A 26037-nucleotide genomic window follows, 5' to 3' on the forward strand; every position below is an offset into this window, starting at 1 on the left:
AGATGAAGGATCCTTAAAACTCAGTTGTATAAACTGGAATACAATTGGGTCACAGCAAGATCTGTTCCAAAGTGTCTTGTATTCTAACCATCTTACAGTTAATGAATTCCTTAGGGCTTTTTCAGGGCTCAGCTTTGACATCCTGTCATCAACTGTCATAGAATGCAAGTTTCAGAAAAAAACCATCTGCCCGAAGGACTTGACCCTGGCAGTCAGACACTGAATTACTGCCTAACTTGTTCGTGGCAACTTTGCAGAGTAATGAGCTTCTAACACTCCCTTTTTGGCCATTCCCTGGATGACCAGATAAAGGTTTTTGCAAAACTTCTTCTGGCAAAGAAAGAGCCTAACACAACATTGTCTTTGCATTTGTACCCTGCAGGATACGTGCTTAAAGAGAGCCATCCCCAAACATTATTATGACATCTATCTATATAAATAAAAATGTAAATGTTCGTTTGTTGAAAATCTTAAATCTCTGAAAAGTTCTTCACCGATTGCTTTGAAATTTTGACACAACGTTGCATTTGAATACGCACATGTTTTTATATACCTATTATATAGATGTCACACCTGTGACAGGTAAAAACATGCTTTTTTTTGAAAAAAACATGTAAAAACATGCTTGTTTTGAAAAACAGCACCATCTGTTGGACGTAAATTTAACCAGACTGAGCCACAGCAACGTGTGGCCAGGTACAGCTAGTATAGAATAGAATAGAATAGAATAGAGTAGAGTAGAGTAGAGTAGAGTAGAGTAGAATAGAATAGAATAGAATAGAATAGAATAGAATAGAATTCTTTATTGGCCAAGTGTGGTTGGACACACAAGGAATTTGTCTCCGATGCATAAGCTCTCAGTGTGCATACAAATAATAGTGATAATCATCCTCATCCTCATGATTCTTTTTTATCTATGATTGTTAAAACTGACTGCAAAGTCTTGCAATTTTTGAGGTGGGAAACTTGAGTGGAACTACAAAACAGGGCTGTCAGAATAAAAACTAAAGAACGTCCCTGTATGTCCTAAATAGTGGCTAATCTATGGCTCTACTGCTTTGTAGCCTCTGCTCAACTGAAAGGTTAAATCACTCCCCCTCCAGTTGAAAAACATTGTAGAAGACAGTGATGAACTACTTCTGTACTATTGCCAAGAACAAGAAAGTCTTCCACATCCCACCAGAGCACAGGGCCACCAAATATTTTTTCTGTGGCCCCCACAGTTGGTGAGCACTGAAGATAGTCCAGCAGATATGAAGAAGTACAGAATAGCAGCTGCTGGATGCAAAGTACAATACAGCTGGGAGGGAGGGTGACCCAAAGGAGGAAAATTTAAGCAGACCTTTTTTTCTCTTTTTTCTTCTCCTGCAATTCTTCTGCTTCAAGAAGCTGTTTTTCATTTTTTTTTAACAAAGAAAGCTAAACATCATTTCTAATCTGAACCTGAATTGTTGGTTTTCTAATTTACCGGTTGTCTGTATTCTCTGTCACCCATGTTATACTCCGTAATTGCAATTCAGACCTGTGTAAATAACTTTTCCATTGATCTGAATGTAAGGCAGAATAGGGATAAACCAGATGGTTCAGGCAACAAATAAACAGATAAAATGCAAAGGTTGTAGCTGATTTATTCAAGACTGTTGAAAGGATCTCAGAAGAATGAAACCTGATATTTCTTATCTCAGGAGCCATTACATCATTTTTAATGACGTTTTTATACTTGTCTAAAAAAAGAGTAAACAAAAATTAATAATCTTTATTCATCCTCATTGCAAAGAAAGACTAAAGGTTAAGTATATGATGCAATTCATGCACAATCTCTTTGCACTGTATACGTTTTTCATACTAAATTTGTACAAAGATTGGACCACTGTGCATTTTAGGATGTTTTATGATCAGTTCCATAAACTTTTTTAATAAAAGGTGTAACTCCAATTGGAAATATTCCAAACAGCTGGAAATCATCCAATTTGATATTGAGCTGAATTTACACAGAGTGGTATCTCGCTACTCATTGTGAATTGGTTCCAGGAGGTGCAATGAGTACCAAAACCGATGAGTACCGAACAATGTAGTGGAATAATAAGGAATAATGTAGTGAGTCACAAGGCAACTGACACCGACAAGTTCTAGTTTGTGCGCTGGGTACCAAGTGAACGATGAATACTGGGACAAAATTTGCACATCAAAATGCACTGAGTACCAAATTTGATGAGTTTCTAAGCAGTTGAGTACCAAGGTACATTGTATTACTAAAACTCTTGTGTCTGTAATCTATAACTGAGCAAAATGGTGCATAATTGGGCAAAACATTTTGAATCAAGGTACTTCAACATATTACAGAATATGTCCAAAACCTGAGATTCACGATACCCGTAGAATTGAAATTTGGTGAATTTTATAAAACATTTTAGGACATCATACAGAATGTCTTAAAACGTTTCCTGTCGTCAACTCCTGATATTTGACTATGCTATACAGTTCAACGTGGGCTCCTTCCTGAATTTTTAAGAACTTTTCAAATCCATTAGAATCTCTGCCGGTGTTAAAGGCATTGAGGAATTCATATATCTCTCTGAAATAATAATCCAAGGGATCATGGGTTGCCTAGCTGTTATTATACACGAAAACACATCATTTTCACAAGAGAACAATATCTTCTATTTTAATAGTAGGAAATAATGGATACTTCTGAAAAAAAATCTTAACAATCTTATGTCCAGTACATCCTGTGCAAACGAAAAGAAACACAACATCTCCTAATAACGATGAGGGGCTTTGTAAGGAACATATGGGCAGGCCTGAGCAGCGGAAGGTAGATATAAAACTTTTAAACAATCTTGAAATCAGTCTTGGTATATAGAAGGTTTCAGGGATAATGCCAGAGATTTGGCATTATGGGTTCAGCTGGTATACTGTGTAATGTCCTTCTGCTGGAGTACTTCCAAATTGGTTTTGCTTGGGTCTCTGGAAGCCTCTGGGTGGCCTTGACCCACTGAGAGACATATGTTTAATATCATGGCTTCCATTGCAAAGTTCTAACCTGCCTCCAATCATTCTTAGGTTGAATTAATGACACAGCCTATAGGCAAATTTGCTTTTCTCACAAGAAAACTGCAGCAGCTGTTTTCCATAACTTCTTTTGTCAGGATGGTAATAGAAAAAAAAAATTGGGGGAGTAGACAAAAGAAGATGAGAGAACTGGAGTGAGAAAGCCCATCCAAATGCAATCAAAGCCTAGTCCCTTCTTACCATGGGTTGATGAGATTTCCCCCCCCCCCCTTGAATGAAAACGGCAGCCTCATGAACCACAAAGTTAAGGATATTTGATCTCCCTCACAGCACCATGGGTGGCACACTCTAAAGCAAACCAGATTAAGCCCACCCATTGAACATTGTGTTGGAGAGAAAGAGAAGGAGGAAGGAAAAAGCAATGCAAGAAGACTCCTCTTTCACCATCAGCTTCTTACTAATCATCACAATGTACAATACAAAAATGATCTTAATTGGGATATTCAGAAAGATATATTAAGTAGACTAATACTTGGTTTTTCCATACAGAGATAATAAACGAGAAGGACATTTCCAACACAAATGAGAAGGCTTCTACTATTTGTGCAAAAAACAACAACAACAACCCAACAACACTCATATGTAGAAATCCTACAGAAAAACTGGAAACAAGGCTTTGAAAAGAAGAGTTCTCCAATACTGTAGTTAGGTTTGCTTCCAAATTACATTATCAGAAATATGTATTTATATTTCAGATATGTAAAGGTGTCTAACCCCATAAAGTATATCAACGAAGTATTTACATTTATAAATGCATGGAAGTAAAAGCTCGTATCTTGAGAGGGTCCCAGGTGCCAATTTCTACATCACGTTTTCCCAAACTGTGTTCCTTCGAACTTTATTGTTCCACAAACCTGATGGAGTTCTGTGTGAGATTAAGGAGAAAAACCAAAACAATTCGGGAGAAAGAGAAGTTCCCTGAGGATGGGCTCCAGCATAAGTCTGAAAACTTGAAAGAGTAAACCTTTGGTCCTGGTGACCAACTCAAATTGGATCCTACAACATTATCCTGGGATATGTGTGTTTGCCTTCATTTGCAAAACAAAACAAGTTCATCAAGCACAACAAATGTTCTATCACTAAAGCTTAGTATGTACATTGAGAGCTTATGCGCCGGAGACAAATTCCTTGTCATACTTGCCCCCCCAATTGAATTCTATTCTATTCTATTCTATTCTATTCTATTCTATTCTATTCTATTCTATTCCATTCCATTCCATTCCATTCCATTCCACTCCACTCCACTCCACTCCATTCCATTCTATTCTATTCTATTCTACCCTATTCTATCCTATCCCATCCCATCCCATCCCACTCCTCTTGATCAGGAGCCCAAGACTTAAACAACAAGGTTCCGTGGTCTGAAAAAGTTTGAGTAGCTCTGTCCTACACCATCTTGTCTTGCTTACTTTTCCCTGTTCCTTGCCTTTTTCTTGCTAGCTCCTTCCCCAGCTAGCATGCTGACTGGGAATTTTGGGAATTGAAGCCCACCTATCTTACGCTAGCTAAGATTGAGAAACACTTTCTATACAATCAAACCAGAAGAGAAACAATCCCCTCATCCCATCCGGAAGGTGGTGTGAAGTATCTCTAGATTAGAAGACAATGCCAATTAATGGCAACAGTGAAAGGAAAGATGGCAAAAACACTGAAAATTAACCTCTGGGAATCGCTTGACTCAGATACACGTGTCGCAAAATCTGGAACTAATAGAAATTATTTGCTCTCTAACAACGGACAGCACACTGGTGCTCCAATATTGCAAAGGCAGGGTTGCTTAAGATATGAGAAGGTATAGGATTTCCTCATGTTCAATTCTGAACGTAAACTTTCTATGGATTTTTTGTAACCTGGATATCTTTTAACAGCAGAGAAGAAAAGCATCTCTCTAGTAGTTTTAACAACATATATAAACAAGAAAAACCTTTATGTGCACTTTCCCAACAGGATGTAACCACTGGCAATGCGTATCTGCATATAAAACTTTCGAAATGCCAGAAATGTATTTTTATAGGACAAAGTCCAACCAAATTTATACCATAGGCCTATATTTGATTAAGGCTGCATGTGCTTTCCATAACAAATACATTCTTGTTCTCACATAGGAGGGAAAACATACTTTTTCATTTTTTAACATTTTCTTTTAGGAGTAAAAAAATATGAATGCTCCATCTGCCTGGGGAAAAATGTTTTTTAAACGCAATGACACCGCAAATGAAAGCAAATTACAGAAATCATTAAATCAGGGGAGTTTCTAACCACTTAGGAAAGGAAAGGCAGCAAGCAAACTAATGCTCTATCTCAGTGGTTCTCAACCTTTTTAATGCCACGACCCCAACCGGTCGTAAGTCGAGGACTAAACCGGTCGTAAGTCGAGGACTAAACTGGTCTAAGTCGAGGACTACCCAACCAGTTGTAAGTCGAGGACTTTCCCTGCCCGGGAGCGCTGCGCATGCTTGGTTCCGCCCCCTGCGCCGGCCGAGGCGTAGCTGGCAAGCGGCAGAGACGGAGCAGGCCAACCACCAGCTGGCCCAGCCCAAGGGAGGTAAGGCACCCGCTGGAAAAGGGAAAAAAATGGCGGACAAAAAAAATGGCGGACAAAAAAAAATGGCGGACAGCCTTGCTTGGCGACCCCCGTGAAATGGTCGATCGACCCCAAATGGGGTCCCGACCCACAGGTTGAGAACCACTGCTCTATCTGAACCACAGAGCTGAACTGCACCTTGGATAAATCAAGAACGTGCTAGATAGTCTAGAGAAACCAGGTGTTTAAAATTCATTTTGGTCCCTTTGGGTCGACTCTTTTGTGCCTTCTCATTTCTGAGGCTGACCCTGGTCACAGGATGTGGATGTTTAATCTCAGGCTCATAATTTACACACAGAGGAAAGATGGACTGGCAAAAAAATTCCTGGACTGCTGCATTCTGAACACATCAGCTAATGTATATAGAAAGTCCTCGATTTGTTGTGACGGCAATTGGGATCAGAATTCCCATTGCTAAGCAAGGCGGTTGTTAAGTAGTCACGCTCAATTTTATGACCTTTTTTCACCGCAGTTGTTAAACGAATCACTGCAGTGAAGGGGAATCAACTGGTTGTTAAGCAAATCTGACTTCCCCAATTGACTTCGTTTGTCGGAAGCAGCTTGGGAAGGTTGCCAGTCATAAGTCACTTTTTTTCAGGGCCATTTAAATGGTGACTAAATGAATGGTTGTAAGTTGAGGACTACTGTATCCCTTCCGGCACATCAGCACTTTTAAGTAACTTCATGAACAACGTACTCTTAGACATTAACACACAGCTAATAGCAAAATTTACAACATAAGGCTCCAGGTCAGTACTGTTGAGGCTATCTACACTTAAAAGTAATTCAACTTTGTTTCATAAAACTGCTGAAAAACCATGGGAATTCTTTATTCTTACATAAGATTTACAGGCAAGAAGGTATAAGATTTTTGGCTGAGACCACTGAAATGTAATATTATCTGATGAACTTCAAAGATCTCGGCCTTTAAAAAAAAAAGGGTGCACCTGCATGGTGGCATCGTGGAATATCTTGGGTGTCTTAAAAAGTCACAGGGTTTCTGCTCTATGCATCCAATCAAATAAATTCCTTTCTTAAAGATAAATGGAGCCTACCGCTTGGAATCAAATCTTTCTAAACTGGTTAACTATCATATAAATATTCCAGCTATGTAAATAAATTAATAATGAGGTTTAAGACGGTATGCTTTCCACAGAACAACTATCAATGCTAACTGTATATCAGCAACAGAGAGGCAATTTGATCTAGTGGTTAAAGCACCAGGTTAGAAAATTAAGAGTTCTAGTCCTGCCTTAGTTAGCTGGATGATTTTGAGCCAATCATTCACTCTCAGCCCTACTTACCTCACAGGGCTGTTGTGGGGAAAATAGGAGAAGGAAGGTGTGTTGAATATGTTTGGCAACTTGAGTTGAGAGAGATTTAGGCTTTTAAAAAAATCAGAAACAAATGCATTATGAACACCTTCATTTAAGATATCATTTGAGTGACTATTAATATATATATTAATTATGTGGAGATCCTATATTTGTCAACCAAAAAGATATTAAGAGGGGAAAAATCTGCCCTAAAAAACATCAGAAGGAGAAATATTTGAACAAATATTATTTCTGCTTGCCTTCTCAGAAATATAGGTTTAAATGGAGATCTTTGCCAAGATACTGAATTTGAGGATCTGGTGCAGCTTAAACTGGCTCTTACTATAATTTGGTTCCAAGAAGCCTCCTTCCACATCAGCCATAACTTGGCATCTGAAAAGAAACTCATTCTGCCCCTTGTGATATATTTGATACCTGTAATGGGTGATTTGGTCCAGATGCAACCTGCCCTGAGACCGTTTTGGGATTAAAAAATCATAGGAGAAATAAATTGTGATTGTAGTGTAAAGGTGTCTATGATATACGTTTGCAATATGTGTCAAGAGAATGCTTGCATCAAAGATTTCCGAAAAAATACAGTGGGGAATGACTGTATTTCATGGAAATATTGTCTATTTATCAAAAGTTGTATTACTGTATATAAAAAAAGCTAGAAAGAGTTGCAGCAACATATAGGTTAAAGCAAGCTCACTACACATTTTTCTACTTAAGGATTTCAATTCCTTTTGAAATACTAACACATATGATATCCATACTACAAAGTTAAATTGCCTTACCGGTCAGGTCCCTTCTCAGTTACCTCTGAGTTCTGAGGGAGGGAAACTAAGAATCCTTAAGTAATTCCTAACAATATCAATGAATAACAATCCTTGGGATCTATTAAAGGGAGACCATGATAGTGATCTTAAATGAATTAGGGTTGTAACGATAAACATCCTGACCTAACTGTTGTACCCATTGCTCATAGGTAATGATGAGATCAGAGTTGCATCCAAGTGGTGGAATATAAATAACATGCTATCAAACTGTCTCTTTCTTAGAAGGTTCTTTGCAGTAAGAAAAAAGATGCAAAGAACTTCAGAAAACACTGGACAGTTATAAATGGAAGATAGGATTGTACGAAAAACTCTGTAAATTTTTTGGAATAAGGAGAGGCAAATGCATAGGAGAAAACTAATCACGAAATAAAGCCCACTTATATATATGTTAAATATAATGCAGATATTAGATTAAAAAATCTAATCTAATCGGGAACTGACAAGTATTCTTAAGCATTCTTGTAAATCTAACCTGCCCTAGCCTGAATAATCTTTAAAGATTTTCTGAGCGTCGTGTAGATTGTGACCTTAATCTAGAGTTAGAAAGTCAGAAAAGCTGTTCCAGAGCCATCTAATTCTTCCAATTTGATAACAGTTTTAACACTTGTCTTAGTTGTTGTAAAACAACTACTTTTAGAATGCAACCATCTATCTCTCATTTCTGCAAAGAGTAGAATGGACCAATTTTACGAAGCTCTCTGTACTGTAGAGCAGAAACTCTCTACCCAAACTGCATGTAAATAATGGTATATTTCTAAAATGGTAGAACTGGATCAATTTTCCTTACCTATTTCAAAAACTCCTTCTTGATGTTTTAAAATACTTTCTGTATCAATTGCAAATGAGGTGAACAGCTGAACTAGAAACTCTTTCCATTAAGGGCCAGTTTTTTACTCAGTATATACAGTATGGCAAAATTTTACATAATATTTTTCCTCCACTCTAAAAATATAAAGATCTAGAGCAGAACTAAACCTGGTTTTTTTTTTACAGTTTCCCCAATAGATGATTATGTTCCAACAATTGGGGGCCTGGGGATTTTGTAAATTATAGTCCATCATATCTGGAGGACCTCAAATTAGGAATGAATGTCCTAGAAATTTTAAACAACTAAGATGTAACTCAACCAATTATCTGCTCCTGTAGAACCATCTCTAACACATCCATTAGTATGACAGACAAAATAATGTATTTTGAAAAAAAAATGCCATTAGACATTATAAAGAAGAATGCATGAAAATAAAGGAAAATCAAAATGTGGTATGTGTGTGTGTGTGGGGGTGTAATAATGATAAAATTAGTATTTTATTACCTCTTGTTGTACTGCACAGCTTCTCCATTCTTCGCCCAAGTAATGATAGGCCTTGGATTTCCAACAGATTCACAGTGAAGAAGTACGCTTAATGTCCCACTGGCTAGAACTACAGTGTGTCCCAAATGGGTCACAACTTCGGATGCGGATAGTTGTTGTGCTGCAGAGATCTTCTTCAAGATGGCAGGTTTCTTATGAGGCCCACGTGAACCATTTATGAGTTCTAGAGATGTGGACAAGTGGGCTTCGGAGGAAGATGTTCTCAACAATCTGTTAAACTCAGAAAAATGCTTAGTGAATGGAAATTCCACTGAAGCGGAACTGACTTGCCTTCCCTGGGTTTTGAAAAAAGACTCCTGATGTTCCAAATGGCTCTTGAAAATTTCATGGGCCAGCTGGGAGATAAGCTGCTTGCTATAGACATCCTTAAGTTCCTCTGGCTGTTGAGACAAATTTTTTAAGATGTCGTCTAAACGATCCTGATTGGCGACCATGGTGAAAGGCAGGTTGTAATCCTGACCCTGGTCTTCTTCCGAAGAAATATTTCTCTCTGTGGAGTCCTGAGCTTCCCATGGCTCTATACTAACCCGAGGCCAGCCTCTGTATTCCAGAAGCCTTGAGACAATGTCATCATACCGGTGGCTAGGATCAGAGGCAAGTCCTCGTTTTTCAGTTTTGCTCCCATTGAAGAAAATTTTATTCTGATGCTTCTCCTGGCCATGCAAAGCTTCATTCAGACTGACCTTCCTTGAGGATTCTTCGTCTTTTATCCTAGATGACAAGGTGGCCGTACATTTGTTGTGGCCTCCTATGAGTTTAATCACAAAATGTTCCTGAGCTGGTCCTGCTGTGCAAGTATATGTACCGGTATCGGAAGGCTTTAATCGATGGATCTTCATGTAGCCATAGGGCGCAATGGTAACGTGAACGGAGCTGATGAGTCGTTTGCCATCTTTCTCCCACGTGATCATTGGTTTCCGGAATCGTCTCACAGGACATCGAAGAATGACAGAAGTCTTGGGCAACAAGTAGGCGTATCCACCAACAACAAAATGCAACTTCTTTTGCTTTCTTGTCTGGATAAAAACTTTCTTTTGAGCCAGTATCAAAGGGGATTGCTTGTGAGCTGGTCTCTGGTCTCCTGAAATGTTAGTAACATTATTAGGATATGGTGCCACATCACATTTGCATGTTCAACCTAATTAACTAAAGGAGACTAAAGGATTAAAGAATTCTTTTTCCTTTCCATTAATGCTTCTGTGCTGTCCCCATGTATGTGTTTCCCGCAGGGACTCCATATCACTGATGGGTGATGCCTATAAGGGTGTAGCACGACACCCCACCATATGGTCTGCAATGTAGGACATTTAATGGGGAGGTTACTACAGAAAAGTTGAGTCTAGGATGTCATTTGCACGGGCATCTGCAGAGGGGCCATAAAATGAAGCTTCCAACTCACCAAACCAAACAAACATCTTTCTTTTGGAATTAAGTGAAATTTCACTTCTGATAATTTACTGAAAATAAGAGATTTATTCAACCGATGCTGAGGCCTCACCCTTCAGAAGTAACATGAGCTAAATAAATTTGATCCCTTTGGGGTTCAAATTCAGAATCAGCAGTCAGACTTAATTAAAGGAAAAGGAAAAAAAACTCTAGTTCTTGTTGTTAAACGTCTTTAAAGGGAAGAGCCAATATAACATAAAGAGCATACAACATAAATGCAGAACTCTTCTTGTTAAATCATTCCAACCCTTAGGCCACACAGGTGGAAACTGAAGGACAAAGGAACAAATGAAGTACAATCTCAAGGGAGTAATCTGAGGGGGTCCTTGGTGCTCTCTGAGCTTGGCTGTTTTTTTGCAGACATTTCATTACCCAAACTAGGTAACATTATCAGTGCACTGCACTGATGATATTACTTAGTTTGATAATAAATCATCCTCAAGAAAACAACCAAGTTCAGAGAGCACCAAGGACCCCACAGTTCAACCCTGAGCTATAAAAATTCCCTTCTATTGGAGTAATAGGAAGCAGAACAAAATCTACTTAGAGCAAGCTGAGGATCCCATGATGGATAATATCAACACTTCATCGATTATACAGAGATCCTGAGTATACAGCTCTCTTCCGGACAACTGACTCTGAGGGTATATCATGGAAGTAAAAATAACTATTTCTCGCCACAGAGTAAGTTTAACATTAAATGTTTTATAATGCAACCAACCTTAATTGTTGATTAAAAAAAACATTTCATATGAAGTTTTAAGATGCTTTCTCACCAAGTTGCTTTTTTTCTCATAATAGTTTCCACAGTAGACTACTTATTACATATATGATCTGGGCTATTCTGTTTGCATGCAAAAACACAGCCCACCCCTCAAAATAGATTTAATGGACATCAATACATTTTCAGAACAGCACAGATTTAAGTATTCATTAAAGAGAAAATAGAGATAGATCTCCCTATAAAGAGAGCAGAGACCGCCAGAAAAACAATCACCACTTTCCCCCCTCTTAAATAATGTGTACACTCAATAGCAAACTATTAATCTAATCACCCTAAGCCTCTAATTATTTCAAATTCATATCTTCAGATACGGATATTCAAGATTGGATTCATTTCAAAGTTGCTTTCAAAATTACTCCCAATTCATAATCAAGCTCTCATTTAAGATGAGAGAAGGAGACAATGCATAGAGAATGATCATATGAATTATTGGGAATGTGCAACACTTCAGATGTCAAGTCAAAAAAGTGCTTTGGGCATGAATACACACATCTTTTATAAGTGCCTCCTTAAGAAGGCTGCATCGTTTTCTAGACTTGTGCTGTAGCCTCCTGATCCCAAAGAAATGCATGTTTGATTTAAGGTAATGCTAATAATGCCTATTCCAAAGCGCCTTGCACTGCATATCCATATTAACTATAATATTTAAATTAAACCAAATTTCTGTGCTGTGCTGCTTTCATCTACTTCCTTGACTTGACCTTGCCCATGTTTTGGACTGCAGCCATTCAACTGAAAGAGAGTGAATACTCAAGATTTAAATGAATGTATAAATCACATTACTCTGGTACTGTCCTGCTATTAATGTTAATAATTACAGCATTATGTTATACTTCTCCAAACTATGCCCCTCTAAATGTTTTGCCTTGCATTTCCTTAGCCTCCATGTATTTTCTTTGACCAGGAAATTGTCCCAATCTTCCCAATTCCCTTCCAGATCTTCTTCTATACTCACTTGCACAAGTCATGAGCACACATGGCCTGACCAAGGAGGAGAGTGGCAGAGATGGGCACAGTGATGAGTTCTCAATGGCAGAAAGTCCAGTATTCAGCATTTTCCTACAAATGGCATTTCGTGTCTGGGTTCCCTCTCCACAGCTAACAGAACACTGGGAACAGAACAACAGCTGTTTAGGAATTATTAAATGTTAATTAGTTACTACCTGTTATCCCTGGAGTTAACTCTGGCTCAACCCCATCCCAACCCAATGCTTGGGGGATGAGCCAGATTTTCATGACCCTCCGGAAGGCTAAAAGAGTAGGGATTTCCTTGGATCTCAGATGGGAAGTGTTCCAAGCATCTGGGACGTCACCAAGAGAGTGTATCTGTGGTAGAATGTAGTCTGGATTCTCAGGAAGGAGGGGCTGCATTCCACCAAAGGATCTCTGAAGTCCCATCAGGTGGCAAGAGAGTGGACCTGGAGTGCACCCGCCCTATGTAGTAGGGTAGGGTGATACCCTCAAGGAAGTGCAATCAGCAAGTAATTTGGTCCTGGGCTTTGTAGGTCTTTAAAGGTGATAACCAGCATCTTAACTTGCACCCAACTGGAAGCTAGTGTACCTCACACAGCAGTGACTCAGATAACTGTGGGGCACCTAAAACTGTGTGTACCACTGCATTCTGGATCAGTCAGAAACAGTGCAAATGTAGGGAGTTATCCTGGACTCAGAACTTCTCCTCACAGTGGTGGCACTGGTGGTTAGGAGGGCTTTTATAGAACTCCAGCTTGTATACCAATTGTACACGAAGCTGAAGCATCAAACACTCTTTACATCTTAGTTACTCCCAGATGGCCTATTGCAATGCATTCTTCATGAGGCCACCCTTAAATAATGCAGTACAAGTGGTTATAGGTCACAATGGGCCATATAATATGTGAAATGCACAAACTCTCAGTACTATAGGCTGTCAGTGCTATTCAAGGTACTGGTTATGATTATAAAGCCCAATATAGCACAGGATTGAATTATTTGCCAGACCACCTATGTGTGATCCTTGGTGCTCTCTAAGCTTGGTTGTTTTCTTGCAGGTGTTTCATTACCCAAACTAGGAAACATCATCAGTGCACTAACGATGCACTGATGATGTTATCAAGTTTGGGTAATTAAACATCTGCAAGAAAACAATTACACTCAGAGAGCACCAAGGGACACCCCCCCCATTTTAACTCTGAACTGCAAATACCCCCCTTTATTGGATCACATGTCTACCCACATGCTATAACATGCTCCAAGTCCCTTCCCCAGAGCAATGTCATCTGATGGGACTTAAGATATGTGTCTTCTCAGTTGCAGCACCTACCCTTTGGAAAGATGTTTCCCCATCTCCCCAAATCAATTGTCCCCAACCCTGCTAGTCTTTAGGAAAGCTTCAGAAGTTTGTTTTCCCCCCAGGCATTAGGCCAGGCTGATGCGCTAGATGAGCCTGTCTTTGGGAGGTAGATTCTGTGTTGATGGGCCCTGATTATATGCTTTGTTTTTGTTGATTGTATTGGTTTGAAATGTAATTTTGGGTTTTCATTTGGTTTTACTGAGTTGTGATCACACAAATTGGGTGGCCTTATAAATCTAAATAAATAAAATAAATATTTAGAAGAGGAGGATCATAAACCCAGAAGTTGGAATGTGGGAAAAAGAAATGAAATATTCCCAGGTGTGGAAGAAAACAGTTTGTTATCTAAAAAATTGAGTAGCATAGATTCCCATGTATACCTTGAATGATTAAAAGCAAAATAATGAACACTGCCTGAGGAATAGACAGATGCCTATTTACCTCAGAAAGAGTACATGTTCTAACAACAGATTTACCTAGATAATCTATTTATTTGGCTGGGCTGTCAGGCTAGATCATCATACATTAGTTAAGCTTGTTACATTGTGCACATCCATCCTAGCATGAATATAATGTTTTTCAACAACCAAATTAATTGCCTGCTTCTTGGACGAAGGACAAGTGGAAAGACATGAACAGGAGAAAGAGGAAAAGCCATACTTAGTTAAGGATCATAGGTCAGCAGAATATAATTCACATTAAAAAGGCATGTGGATTAGATAGCAATAATATACTAGACTAACAGAAAGTCTAAATATTCTTCTGAATATTCTAAATATTCTTAATTTTGCTCTAAAGTTCGGGCACACAGACAAAAAATGCAATGTTCAGTCAGACTGGCAGAGCCCTCCCCCAGCCTTAATATTCTTACACTGATCATGGATTTCTAATGATGTTCCAGCAAATATTCCTTGGAATTTTATCAGGGGCAGTCATAGTTGAAAGATCAATGATAACAGAAATGTCTCACTTACTAGTCCACTGAAATTTAATATAGCAGAAGCATTGAATTTATTCTAGATGGTGTTCTTCCTTAGTGCAGTACAACACTGAGGCCTACTAAATTTAGTCTAGCATGAAAACCCTATTGTGACAATCTGTGTAACTTTTTTTATTGTTAGTCTTCTCTAGTTTTATAATACAGAATAATTTCAAAAAATAACAAAATACCCAATGGCTTAATTTTTTGACTGTGGATCCTATGGTTACAGTGGATTCAGAGGGGTTGTTTAAGTTTGCTATTTACCAACTGCAGTCCAAATTCTGGAAGACTCTCAGAGTGATGTCTAACGTTGGTTTCCATAGGTGGCTTATTCTATAGATTCATTACACTATAGCCTTATTAGCAATAATGTTACCTGGCATAAATGGGTCAGCCCAAAAGAGTCCAAATCCAATAATAAGAAAAAAAATCTATTCTCAATTATAAATAAACAGCTGTCTTTATACCTGTCATAAATCTACTCTAGAGATTACAAGACTTTAGTGAGAAATACTACCTTGACAAAATTATAGTATCAATAAATAACATTTAGGTTGAGCAAAGAGAAGCTTTGGTGTACAGAAAATCCAGATTCTATTTGTACTGCTACTTCCTACCTGTGTCCAATCTGAGAGGAGCCATTCGGGGGGACAGTCCTTATTTTTGCAGGCTTGTTGGGAAGTTGGCCGTGAAGCGGAACAAAAAGTTTCCGGAAGTTCTAGAAAGCTTCCATCAGCCATGCGCTGTTTGCAGAGCACTTCCCGTCTCTCAATGCCACCTCCGCATGTCTGTGAACACTGGAGAACATTTGCAGCTTATGAAACTTACGAGCTTGAAAACATGAGCAGCAAGGGGCTTCCACCAATTGATTGGCATCTCATAGAAGTTAATGGGTTTCTCCAAACTGCATGTGGAAGAGCATGCCTTATGATAGAAATACTAATGAAAACAATTAGGGCAGTGGTTCTCAACCTTTTTAATGCCGCGACCCCCAACCAGTCATAAGTCGAGGACTAAACCGGTCGTAAGTCGAGGACTAAACTGGTCGTAAGTCGAGGACTAAACCGGTTGTAAGTCGAGGACTATCCAACCGGTCGAAAGTCGAGGACTTTCCCTGCCCGGGAGCGCCGCGCATGCGTGGTTCCGCCCCCTGCGCCGGCCGAGGCATAGCTGGCAAGCGGCAGAGACGGAGCAGGCCGACCACCAGCTGGCCCAGCTCAAGGGAGGTAAGGCACCCGCCGGAAAAGGAAAAAAAAATGGCGGACAGCCTTGCTTGGTGACCCCCGTGAAATGGTCGATCGACCCCAAATGGGGTCGCGACCCATAGGTTGAGAACCGCTGAATTAGGGGATTGGAACAAGGAAAGGGACTTTTAAAAAGTGTTCGGGGGCAGGTTTTTAATATGTATTCCAGATTTTATAAAGACCTTTCTCTTTGATAATAAAACAAAGGCTGAAAAAGATGTAATAATAGAAACATTTTTGGGCCACTTTCTGTTAAAGAGATGCTATATCCATTTTCTTTTGGAAAGAAGGCAAAAGGGAAAGACATAAATAATGGCTGAAAACAAGATTGGCTTTCCAATTTTTTTTAAAAAAATGTTTCTAATTAAAACCACAGACTTGAACAGGCAAAACATTAAACCTGTAGAGCATTTCCAGGGGCCAGTGATCTGTAGTATTTGTGCATATATGCGTGTGTGTGCATTGCAGTGTCTGTCTTTTTTCCATGTTTGTTGTGACAGCATGCACCTTCCCGAAGGGGTGGAATGTGTACAGTAGTTCAATGCTGTTTCCTTATTCTGCTAAAAGCAGCAAGATGTTGTGGATTACACTGACAAAAACTCTCCTGCCCGAACATTAAAACTTTAGAACTTTTAGATAGACTTTCTTTGAAAGAATTCAAAGGCCTCACTAATATTTCTGGATAAAATAATCAGTAGATAAAAGTGGATGTAAGATAGGAATTTGCTGGATGGGAATTTTATCAAATCAGCAAAAAGAACCAAATAGGGTTTTTACCTGTGGACAGTGGGCCAGAAATCAAAGCATAAATGGAATTTATAATTCTAAGATTAGTATTCCTCCCATTTCCAGCCACTAGCAGATACAGGTAGGTTTTTCCCTTGGGAACTGGAATTTACCTGTTGCCATTCTTGAAGGTACCAAGATGGAGGACAGTCAAAACGGTTGCAGGCTTGTACCCCAGTAGGCTTGGGTCTGTGACACAGCTTATCCTCCAAAGTCACTGTCTCATTAGTCTCTCTTGAGAGGAGATGAGTGCAGAAGACCTCGCGGATTTGCAATCCTACACCGCAAGTGAGACTGCAAGAGCTCCATTTTCCCATCTCCCACCTGAAAGGAAAGCCAAGAAAAAGATTCTGAAGGGAAACAAAAGATGTCCCATAATTATGCAAAAAATATTTCTGGTTTGATTCTGATTCTGTGCAAAAAACAAAAGTAAAAACACTAGGTTGAATCCAGATTAAAATTGTATCCTCCGTGTTTCTTATCTGGTAGTAAATCCTGTGGATGTCACTTGAGAACCATGTTCAAGTAATTTACTCTGGATCCAGAATTGAAAATACATTAATAGGTCTACTTACTTGGATTTCAAGCTCATTTCACTTTACTGTTGTGTTTTATACAGGTAGTCCTCGAATTACGACCACAATTGACCCCCAAATTTCTGTGGTTAAGTAACACATTTGTTAAGTGAGTTTTGCCCCACTTTACCACCTTTCTTGCCTCTGTTGTTAAGTGAATCACTGCAGTTGATAAGTTAGTAACACAGTTGTTAAATGAATCTGTCTTCTCCATTGACTTTGCTTGTCAGGTCGCAAAAATGACAGAACAAAGGTTAATTATGTTTTTAATTTAAAAGTAACTCAAATTAAGTCATAAAGTTACGGCTATCCCATTATTTTGGTCTTTTGCCACATTAACAGTGACAATTACATCAGGTGGAGAACTTTGTTTTCTCCGGCAAGTCCGCAATATTTATTCGATGACATTATTACAAGAAAAAAGTTTATTCTCACTGGCCTGTGTCAGAATGTTCTGCATATTCTGTATCATAGTTTTGGAAATGTTTAGATTTTCCTATCCCCAGCAGCAGAGATCTACTAAAGCAAAGGGTTATCTCCCACAATTTTATAAAACATACTGTACTGAGATATAACTTGATGATCAAATAGGATTCCAATGGTTTGCAAATAATTCTGGGAAGAGTCTAGAACAGACATGTCAAACTCGTGATGTCACGTGACGTCGTGCAATGTATTGGGACAGTTTTGCCATTGCTGGCAATGGGCTGGGCGCGGCTTCCGCATGACGCATCCGGCCACGGGCCAGCAGTTTGACACCTCTGGTGTAGAAAATAAAGGATATCCTATATTAATGGACAATGCAGCTGTTCAGAAAGCATTTCATCAATATTATTCCAATTTGTACATAGGAAGTGACATCTCTCTAGAGCAGGAGTCCCCAACCCCCAGGCTCTGGCCCAGTACCGGGCCATGGAAATGGTGGGCAAGCATGTGCATGCGCAGTTCCATTTATGCAAGTGGTGGACATACGAGCCTGCCACTTGTGCAAATGGAGCTGCACACCTGCATGCTCGGCCATGTGGAACAATTCTCCCCCCAGTCTGCAAAACCGGAAAGGTTTTGCTCTAAAGAAAACCAATAAAGAAACAAATTTACTGAGAATTACAGAGTAACAAAAACAGAGCAGAACCATATGAACAGAACTATAAAAATAAAATTTCTAAAAATATAAACTTGATATCTGATTATGATTAAATAACAAGTTCTTATTTCTGGTGCTGCTTAATGGTTATTTGGATCGGATAATTTTTCTTTTGGAAAGGTATAATTGTGTAACAAATTATTTTTTGACATCTAAATAAGGAGTTATGATTTCTGGTGATGTTTAATAGTTTTAAATTCTTTTTTGGCAATGTTTAATTGTCAAGACGGAGGAGGGGAGCTTAGACTAAATGGGAAAGGAAATTATATATTTAGGTTATTAAGTATTTTTTGATAATTTTTACTGGATCTTTGCTAATTATTAAGGAGAGCTGAAGATTTAGAAATGAGTTTATAAAAATGGGGTGAGATATGTAAAGAAGCGGTATTTGGTTGTATTTTAAGATACAGTAATAACTTGTTAATACTGGATATATTTGTTGGGAATGAAAGAAGTTTTTTCTTATATTTTGTCTTTCTGGTTTTGGGGAGGGAGGTCTATACTTTTTAAACATTTTTTTTCTTTTCTATGTATTTTTGTACCAAGTTTTTGTATTTGTCTTATCTGTTTAATATAGTCCTTAATAAAAATATTATAAAAAAACCCCCAATAAAGTATGTTTCTGAAGCTATAAAAAAGATTAAACTGGGAAAGGCGCCTGGACCAGATCGATTATCAGGTTCTTATTATAAATATTTTGAGGATGAACTATTATAACCTTTACAAAACATGATGAACTCTATTCTACAGGGAGGAAAAATGCCAGAGAATTGGAAAGAGGCCAGTAAAGCATTAATACCCAAAGAAGGACAAGATTCAACTTTAACAAGAAATTATAGGCCAATATCATTATTAAATAATGACTACAAGTTTTTCGTAATGATTCTAACTGACAGAACGAAAACAATTTTTCAAGAATTTATTCATGAGGATCAATCTGGGTTCTTACCTAAAAGATAGATAAAGCACAATGTTAGAAATGTGTTGGACGTTTTGGAATATTTGGAGAAATGTAAGAAAAAGCAACAAGCTTCATGCCTCTTTTTGGATGCAGAGAAGGCTTTTGACTATTTGAACTGGGCTTTCTCGTTCAAGGTTTTGGAAGATTTGAATTTTGGACAGAATTGTGTAAAATGGGTATTTTGTATTGGTTTTGATTTTCCCTTTTAAAATATGTACATGTATGTATTTCAGTGGAACTTTAAAAAACTGCCTGTTCAGACAACCATAGATGATATATGCTCACTGCAGCTGGTTCAATCCAAGATGACTTCTTCAAAGTCCAAGATAGTCAAAAAGAAGGGGGGGGGGAAAGATCAAGCTCTCCATAAAACAAATTAAACAACCGATCATGAATAATTCATAAAAATATTACAAGAACTGTTAACATACTTTTATATATCAAAACAAAAACTTATACAAGTCGCCCTCGACTTACGAGTACAACTGAGCCCAAAATTTATTCTGATAAGTGAGACATTTGTTAAATGTATTTTGTCCCATTTTACGACTTTTCTTGCCACAGTTGTTAAGTGAATCCCTGTTAATAACATGGTTGTTAAATGGATCTGGCTTCCCCATTGACTTTGTCAGAAGGCTACAAAAGGGGATCGCATGACCCCGAGACATTGCAACTGTCATAAATATGAGTCAGTTGACAAGCGTCTGAATTTTGATCATGTGCCCATGGGGATGCTGCAATGGTCATAAGTGTGAAAAATGGTCACAAGTGACTCTTTTCAATGCTGCTGTAACTTTGAACAGTCACTAAAACCAACTGTTATAAGCTGAGGATTACCTGTATAAGTGTTTTTTTCTTTTAATCGTAACTCAAAATGTCTCAGATTGTATGCAATTTCTTTCCTTTGAATTCAGTATTGACTTCACATGCTGGGGAATTACAGTTTCATAATTTTTCAGCATTACCAGTTTACAACAGTTCAGATACAAATACAATAATACTGGGTGATATGTTGTTTTTTTTCTTTCTTTTTCTGAAAAAAAGCAGCTGCTTTACACATTTCCATGGAAAGCATGGAACGACCAGGTATTCTCATTTAATGAAGCTGTGCATAGATCAAAAGTTTAAAATAGCTGAATAATGAATGGCAGCATCAATTGGAATTTTACAGCTCCTTGTGAATTCAAAAGTCACAAAGCCAGCTTACAAGCAATTGAACAGAAGAAAAAGGAAAAGGGGAGAAAGTGGAACGAAGAATGAAAAAAAAAAAAAAGGAAAGGAAAGAAGGCAAACCAGCCAGGGTAGCCTATATAGCAGTGGTGGCGATCCTATGGCACGCGTGCCAGAGGCGGCACTCAGAGCCCTCTCTGTGGGCATGCATACCACCACTGCCAGCAGCTTGCGCAGGTCCATTAGGCTGCCGCCGCCCAGAGCAGGAAAGCCAAAGGCCACCCCGAGCAAGCCAAAGCCACCCCGAGCAGGGAAAGCCGGATCCCCATCAGCGCCATCGCCCCACAGTCCCAGCTAGGATTGCGTGCCTCCCCCATCTATGCTGGGCCTCCTGCCCACCACCCCACCCACCAGGGACCCCCTGGATCTCCCCCAACCCTGCCTGGCCCCCACAGGTGTCCCCCCCATGAGCAACATCGAGGTGGCCATGCCCACCCCAGCCACGTCCACCCAGTCTGCCGTGATAACCGCAGCCATGCCCACCCAGTGGGCTATGCACCCATGCCCCCCCTTGAGGGCACCACAATGCTGATGCAGTCCTGGCACTTTGCGATAAATAAGTGGGTTTTGGGTTGTGGTTTGGGCACTCGGTCTCTAAATGGTTCGCCATCACTGCTATAAAGCATATTAGGAGAATCCCTGGAAGTACGTAAGATCCTGATTGGCTGATAGGAAAATGAACTTTCAGAGATTATTTCGCAAACTGCACAGAATAGACAGAATAATAGTGCATACGAGGCTCCAATAAATAATTTTGGCAAGGAACAAAATGTGCTGTCGTCAGCAGCTCTTAACCTGCTGCACTTGAGACAGAAAACAGCAATTTATTCTTTTCAGAGAGCCTGAAGGGCTACGAAGAATAAGAAAGATCCTTCCAGTGGAGGAGGAAATGCTCAGCAGTTTGGAAAGCAGTGATACAGATGTTGTTTTTTGGCAACTGTCTTTTCGCTTGGTAAGAGGGCTGCCAACCAGATGCTCGAATTTCAAAATGGAGACCTGGTTTTCGCAAAGTGAGTGCAGGTAGTCCTCGACTTACGTCCACAACTGAGTCCAAAATTCCTGTTGCTTTAAGCTGAGATGTTTAGTGAGTTTTGCCCCTTTCATTGACTTTGTTTGTCAGAAGGTCACAAAAGGTGAACACGTGAACTCCAGGACAACTTATAGAGATTTATGCTCAGGAAATGCCTCAAAGAAGTAAAATGGGATTTTGATACGCTGAGCAAAATCTCTCCAGCAGCTGCAGCTTGAGTATTAACCAGTGATTATTGCAGCTTCTTCTCCCATCTGTTACGAACATCAAATCTAGAAAAGTTGACCCCTTGTTTATTCTGTAACCTTCTGAAAGATGAAACAGCCAACACTGAGGAGTTTGGGGGACCCTGCATTCTTCCCTGGTTTATTTAATAAATCTCCAAGTAGCTAAATTTTTCCATTAGTAGATTACATCACTAGAAAGTTCTGTCATTCAGTCCAGGGAGAAATGACCAGAAGTGCCCCCTGACATTGCCTTTGAATAATACCTTTGTTGGTTCTACCTGTTATCCCAAGCATTATCTACTGGACCCTCATGATTAAATGTCTGGATCTCATATAGGTCAGCACATACAATTCTACTTTCCCCTCTTTTTTTGTCTGGTCTATTTGACCATTACCTTGAGGTAAGATGGGCAGCCTATATACATTTTATAAATAAATAAATAAATTCCTTTTGGATAAGTTACATCCTTCAATCCTTCAACTGTACCCTGTCAGCCCTTCAAGGTAAACCAGACTAGGAAATCAAAGCCATGCGGGCCTATAGGAATATTATTGTAAAACTACATACACAAGTCACACTGTACTTCCCCCTCCCTCCATTTATCCTCATGAGAACTAGGGAGAATCTTGTCTTGAGATGCTTTCTCATGTGTTACAGTACTGCCTGGGACTCAGCTTTCTTTTATCTAACTGTTGTCTTGGTGACAGTTCTTCCTTCTGTTCCTCAAGGCCATTCCCCTTAGCAACTACATTCCCCAGGTTTCTGCAAAAAAGCATATTTTGCAAAATCATATTTATCTTTCTTCAGGAAAACTTCTGTTTCTCCCTCTTTGTTTCTGATACTCCCATACTTTAATATTTCTCTCCAATGTCAGATAATGAATAAGTGGCTCCCACCATAACAAGCAAGGAGGATTTCAACAGACTGTCATAAAATCTAATCACAGCTTAAGTGGTTTTGATATGTAACTTAATTATCTATGTCCTATACTGCTCTGTCATCGGCCCTGGGTCAGATCATGGTAATTATTCATAAGCTAGGCCAATGGATCCCCAGAAAGGGCTCAATATAAATACATATCTTTTTACAGCACAGAGAATACAATTTTATACTCAAAGGCCATAATTCTATCTGTCATTCTCCGACTTCACACATAACCTTGTTCAAGAAAAGTAGGGGCTTATCCTGGGATGGAAAAAGGTAAACACCTGTATCGATTTTGTACAGGATCCTGACCCCACTTAACCATGGTTATGCTAAAACCATGCAGAAATAATGTTCTTATTATAGAACCTTGTCTGTTTCTTTGGCTCCAGAGAGATCTTCCAATTGACAACCGACTGGAAATACAGGCCTTAATATATATACAATGGATATAAAAAGTCTGCACACTTGTTTTAAAAGGCCAGGTTTTTGAGATGCAAAAAAATATATCAGACCAAGATAAATTACTTCAGAATTTTTTCCTCCTTTAATATAACATACGAGCTCATGCAAAGAGATTTAAGTTTATGTATATCTTTTCTGAGGCTATAGAATGCAAGGGCCACCCTACAAACTGAAGACAGGGTAGAGTTAAGCTAAAATTATTTGATCCCATTTCCATTTAATTAAAATTAAGTACTCCCCAATCATAAATTTCGTTTTTCCCCCTCTTGTGTTAAAAAATGTAATTTGGTAACAACTTTTGAAGGTCTCAGTTCTTAGCTTTGTGCTTTTTATTCTGTTTTACTGTTATCTTTTGCAAGGTAACTTCTTAATTTATTTGGGCCATGACTCCTAGGGAGAGCCTTCACTCCTAGGGAGAGCCTGCAATCTACAGCAGCTGTCCCCAACCTTTGTGGCTTGGTAATCCGGTTGGGGGGGAGAGGGGACAGGGCCGCATGAGCAGCGGGCCAGTGGCCTGCACTTGCATGTGCAGCACGACTTGCACAAATTGAGCTGTGTGTGTGTGTGCACGTGCACTGGCCTGCTGCCCACGCAAGTTGAGCTGTGCGCATGCATGCCAGCTCACTGCTCATGCGGCCCAGTTGCAAATAAGCCACGGCCCGGTAACGGACCCCTGATCTACAGTAGGTTAATATAGAGTAAGATAAATCAGTTTTAATGAGACCCTAGTTCATTATTCTAGACTGATCTGCATTGTGATATATTTGGTTTGCCATCCTTTTAGATTCTTTTTAGATTCCTTGTAGATTGTTTTTATATATATTTTAGCTTCTTAGATATGATTTTTTTATTCTGATGTATCTTTTAGGCTTTTTAATTCTTTGCACACACACCATCCCCCTTATGGTGGTCTTTCACCGTAATGAAGGTCGTTTTAGTAACGTGTTGAGAGAGATTATAAAAATGAAACCAATTTCATGTTCAGAACACTTGGAAACCAAAGATTTCTATTGGCAAGGAAGCAAGTGCCCAGCTTCACTCTGCTCCAAGGAGAGTAAAAATGCCTCCTGTTTCAAATCTGAGAGCTTTTGCACTTTGACTGTTAAAAATATTGAGCTAGATGTTACAATGGTCTAACTCAGCACCATTCATACATTTCTGTAAAATAATCAGTTTTTTGCTCTTGAATTCTAAAATAATATGATACCAGTTTATATGTCCCATAATCTTCTGACTTTTCATCTGCTTGCCCAAAGGGCAAGAAACACAATTCCTAAATGTGATAAAACTATCTCTAAATTTGACTCTGGCAGCTATTTCTTAATTTGACAAAGGGAGCTATAGCAAAAAAAAAAAAATACAGAAAAGGGCCTGTTTCCTTTAAATTCACTAGTATGTGCAATCTTTTTAGATGGAAAATCATTTTCAGAAACTAAACTAATATAGGGAAGGAACCGAAGAAATATAAGACTCCAAGGAAATTGTGCCAAGACATATCTTCATTCATTTCCAGGTACACGTATAATTCACAAAAATGTCTTTAAAAACATAACAAGCAGCGCAGTCTGAAGATACAGTAATGGAGTCAGGAGTTCAGGAATTCTGAAGAAGGCACTAGTTGGCTAAGACTGTCTCAGAAGCTTTCCTTTTCCTTATAAAACCTGCATTTGTTTCCTTAGGATAATTGGAAATTGGTCATGGGCAATAGCCAATGCATCTAATGATGAGCTAAATAGGAGAATGTATATTAATATGATACCCTATTTTAGCATATGGTTCTGCTTTTAATAAGAGGTATAGCAAAGAAGGTATACAAGAGATATAAGACACACAGGTACACAGTTTATCACCTTTTATTTTGGGACAATTTCACTATTTTCATTTTCCATTCTCTTCTAGAGATAGAATCTTGAAGCTACACGTTGACTTATGAAAGAAATGGCCAATGCTTGCATATTCAGAAAGACCAGCCATGGTAGTTTTTAGTCAGTGACCTGTATTTTGCTATCCATGGATCAACCCACAGTCACAAATATTATGCCTTCATCATAAAGTTGGTATTACCTACCTAAGACTTTTGTTCTCAAATCAGACATATACCATTTACTATATTGTATACTCTAGTAAAGGGGATAGCATTTAGCGAAATTCATACAGGCTAAAACCCTGTAGAATCCACCAAATTGCCCTAAGGAGTATATAAATTTAAAGTCAATAATAGATCTATTACAGCTTGATTAAAAAAATAAGTTTGCTAATGAGCTATGAGGAGGTGATAAGCCACCTGGGAAAGCCAAGGGAAATCATCAAAACAATTAAAAAACAAAAATTAGAATATTTCGGACATGTGATGCGACACCCAGAAAAATACGGCATACTCCATTTAATCCTCCAGGGAAAGATTGAAGGCAAACGAGGTCCAGGCAGAAGAAGAACATCATGGCTTCAAAATCTAAGGGACTGGTTTGGATAAAACTCAGCAGCACTTTTTCGTGCGGCTGCTGATAAAAACAGGATCACCAACGTCCGATAACGGATATGGCACAAGAAGAAGAAGAATGAGCTATGAGTCATGGTGGTACAGTGGTTAGAATGCAGGATTGCAGGCTAATTCTACCGATTGCCAGCTGTTCATTTTTGACCAGCTCAAGGTTGACTCACAGCCTCCCATCCTTCCGAGGTTGATAAAATGAGGATCCAGATTGTTGGGGGCAATATGCTGA

General features: G+C 38.9%; 1 protein-coding gene across 1 annotated transcript in view; it reads right to left on the bottom strand.

Moving 5' to 3' along the window:
- The window catches only part of LOC107295932 (ADAMTS-like protein 1), an 81786-nt gene that overhangs the window by 33979 nt on the left and 21770 nt on the right, over positions 1 to 26037 (bottom strand). The window contains exons 3-6 of the mRNA XM_015825265.1: positions 16871 to 17081; positions 15345 to 15524; positions 12369 to 12522; positions 9124 to 10264 (exon numbers count right to left, since the gene is read on the bottom strand). Coding sequence (XP_015680751.1) covers positions 9124 to 10264; positions 12369 to 12522; positions 15345 to 15524; positions 16871 to 17081 — 1686 coding nt within the window. The remainder of the gene's footprint in view (positions 1 to 9123; positions 10265 to 12368; positions 12523 to 15344; positions 15525 to 16870; positions 17082 to 26037) is intronic.

Source organism: Protobothrops mucrosquamatus, unplaced genomic scaffold (assembly GCF_001527695.2).
Source record: "Protobothrops mucrosquamatus isolate PMUCROS unplaced genomic scaffold, P.Mucros_1.0 scaffold2579, whole genome shotgun sequence".
Lineage (NCBI taxonomy): Eukaryota > Metazoa > Chordata > Lepidosauria > Squamata > Viperidae > Protobothrops > Protobothrops mucrosquamatus.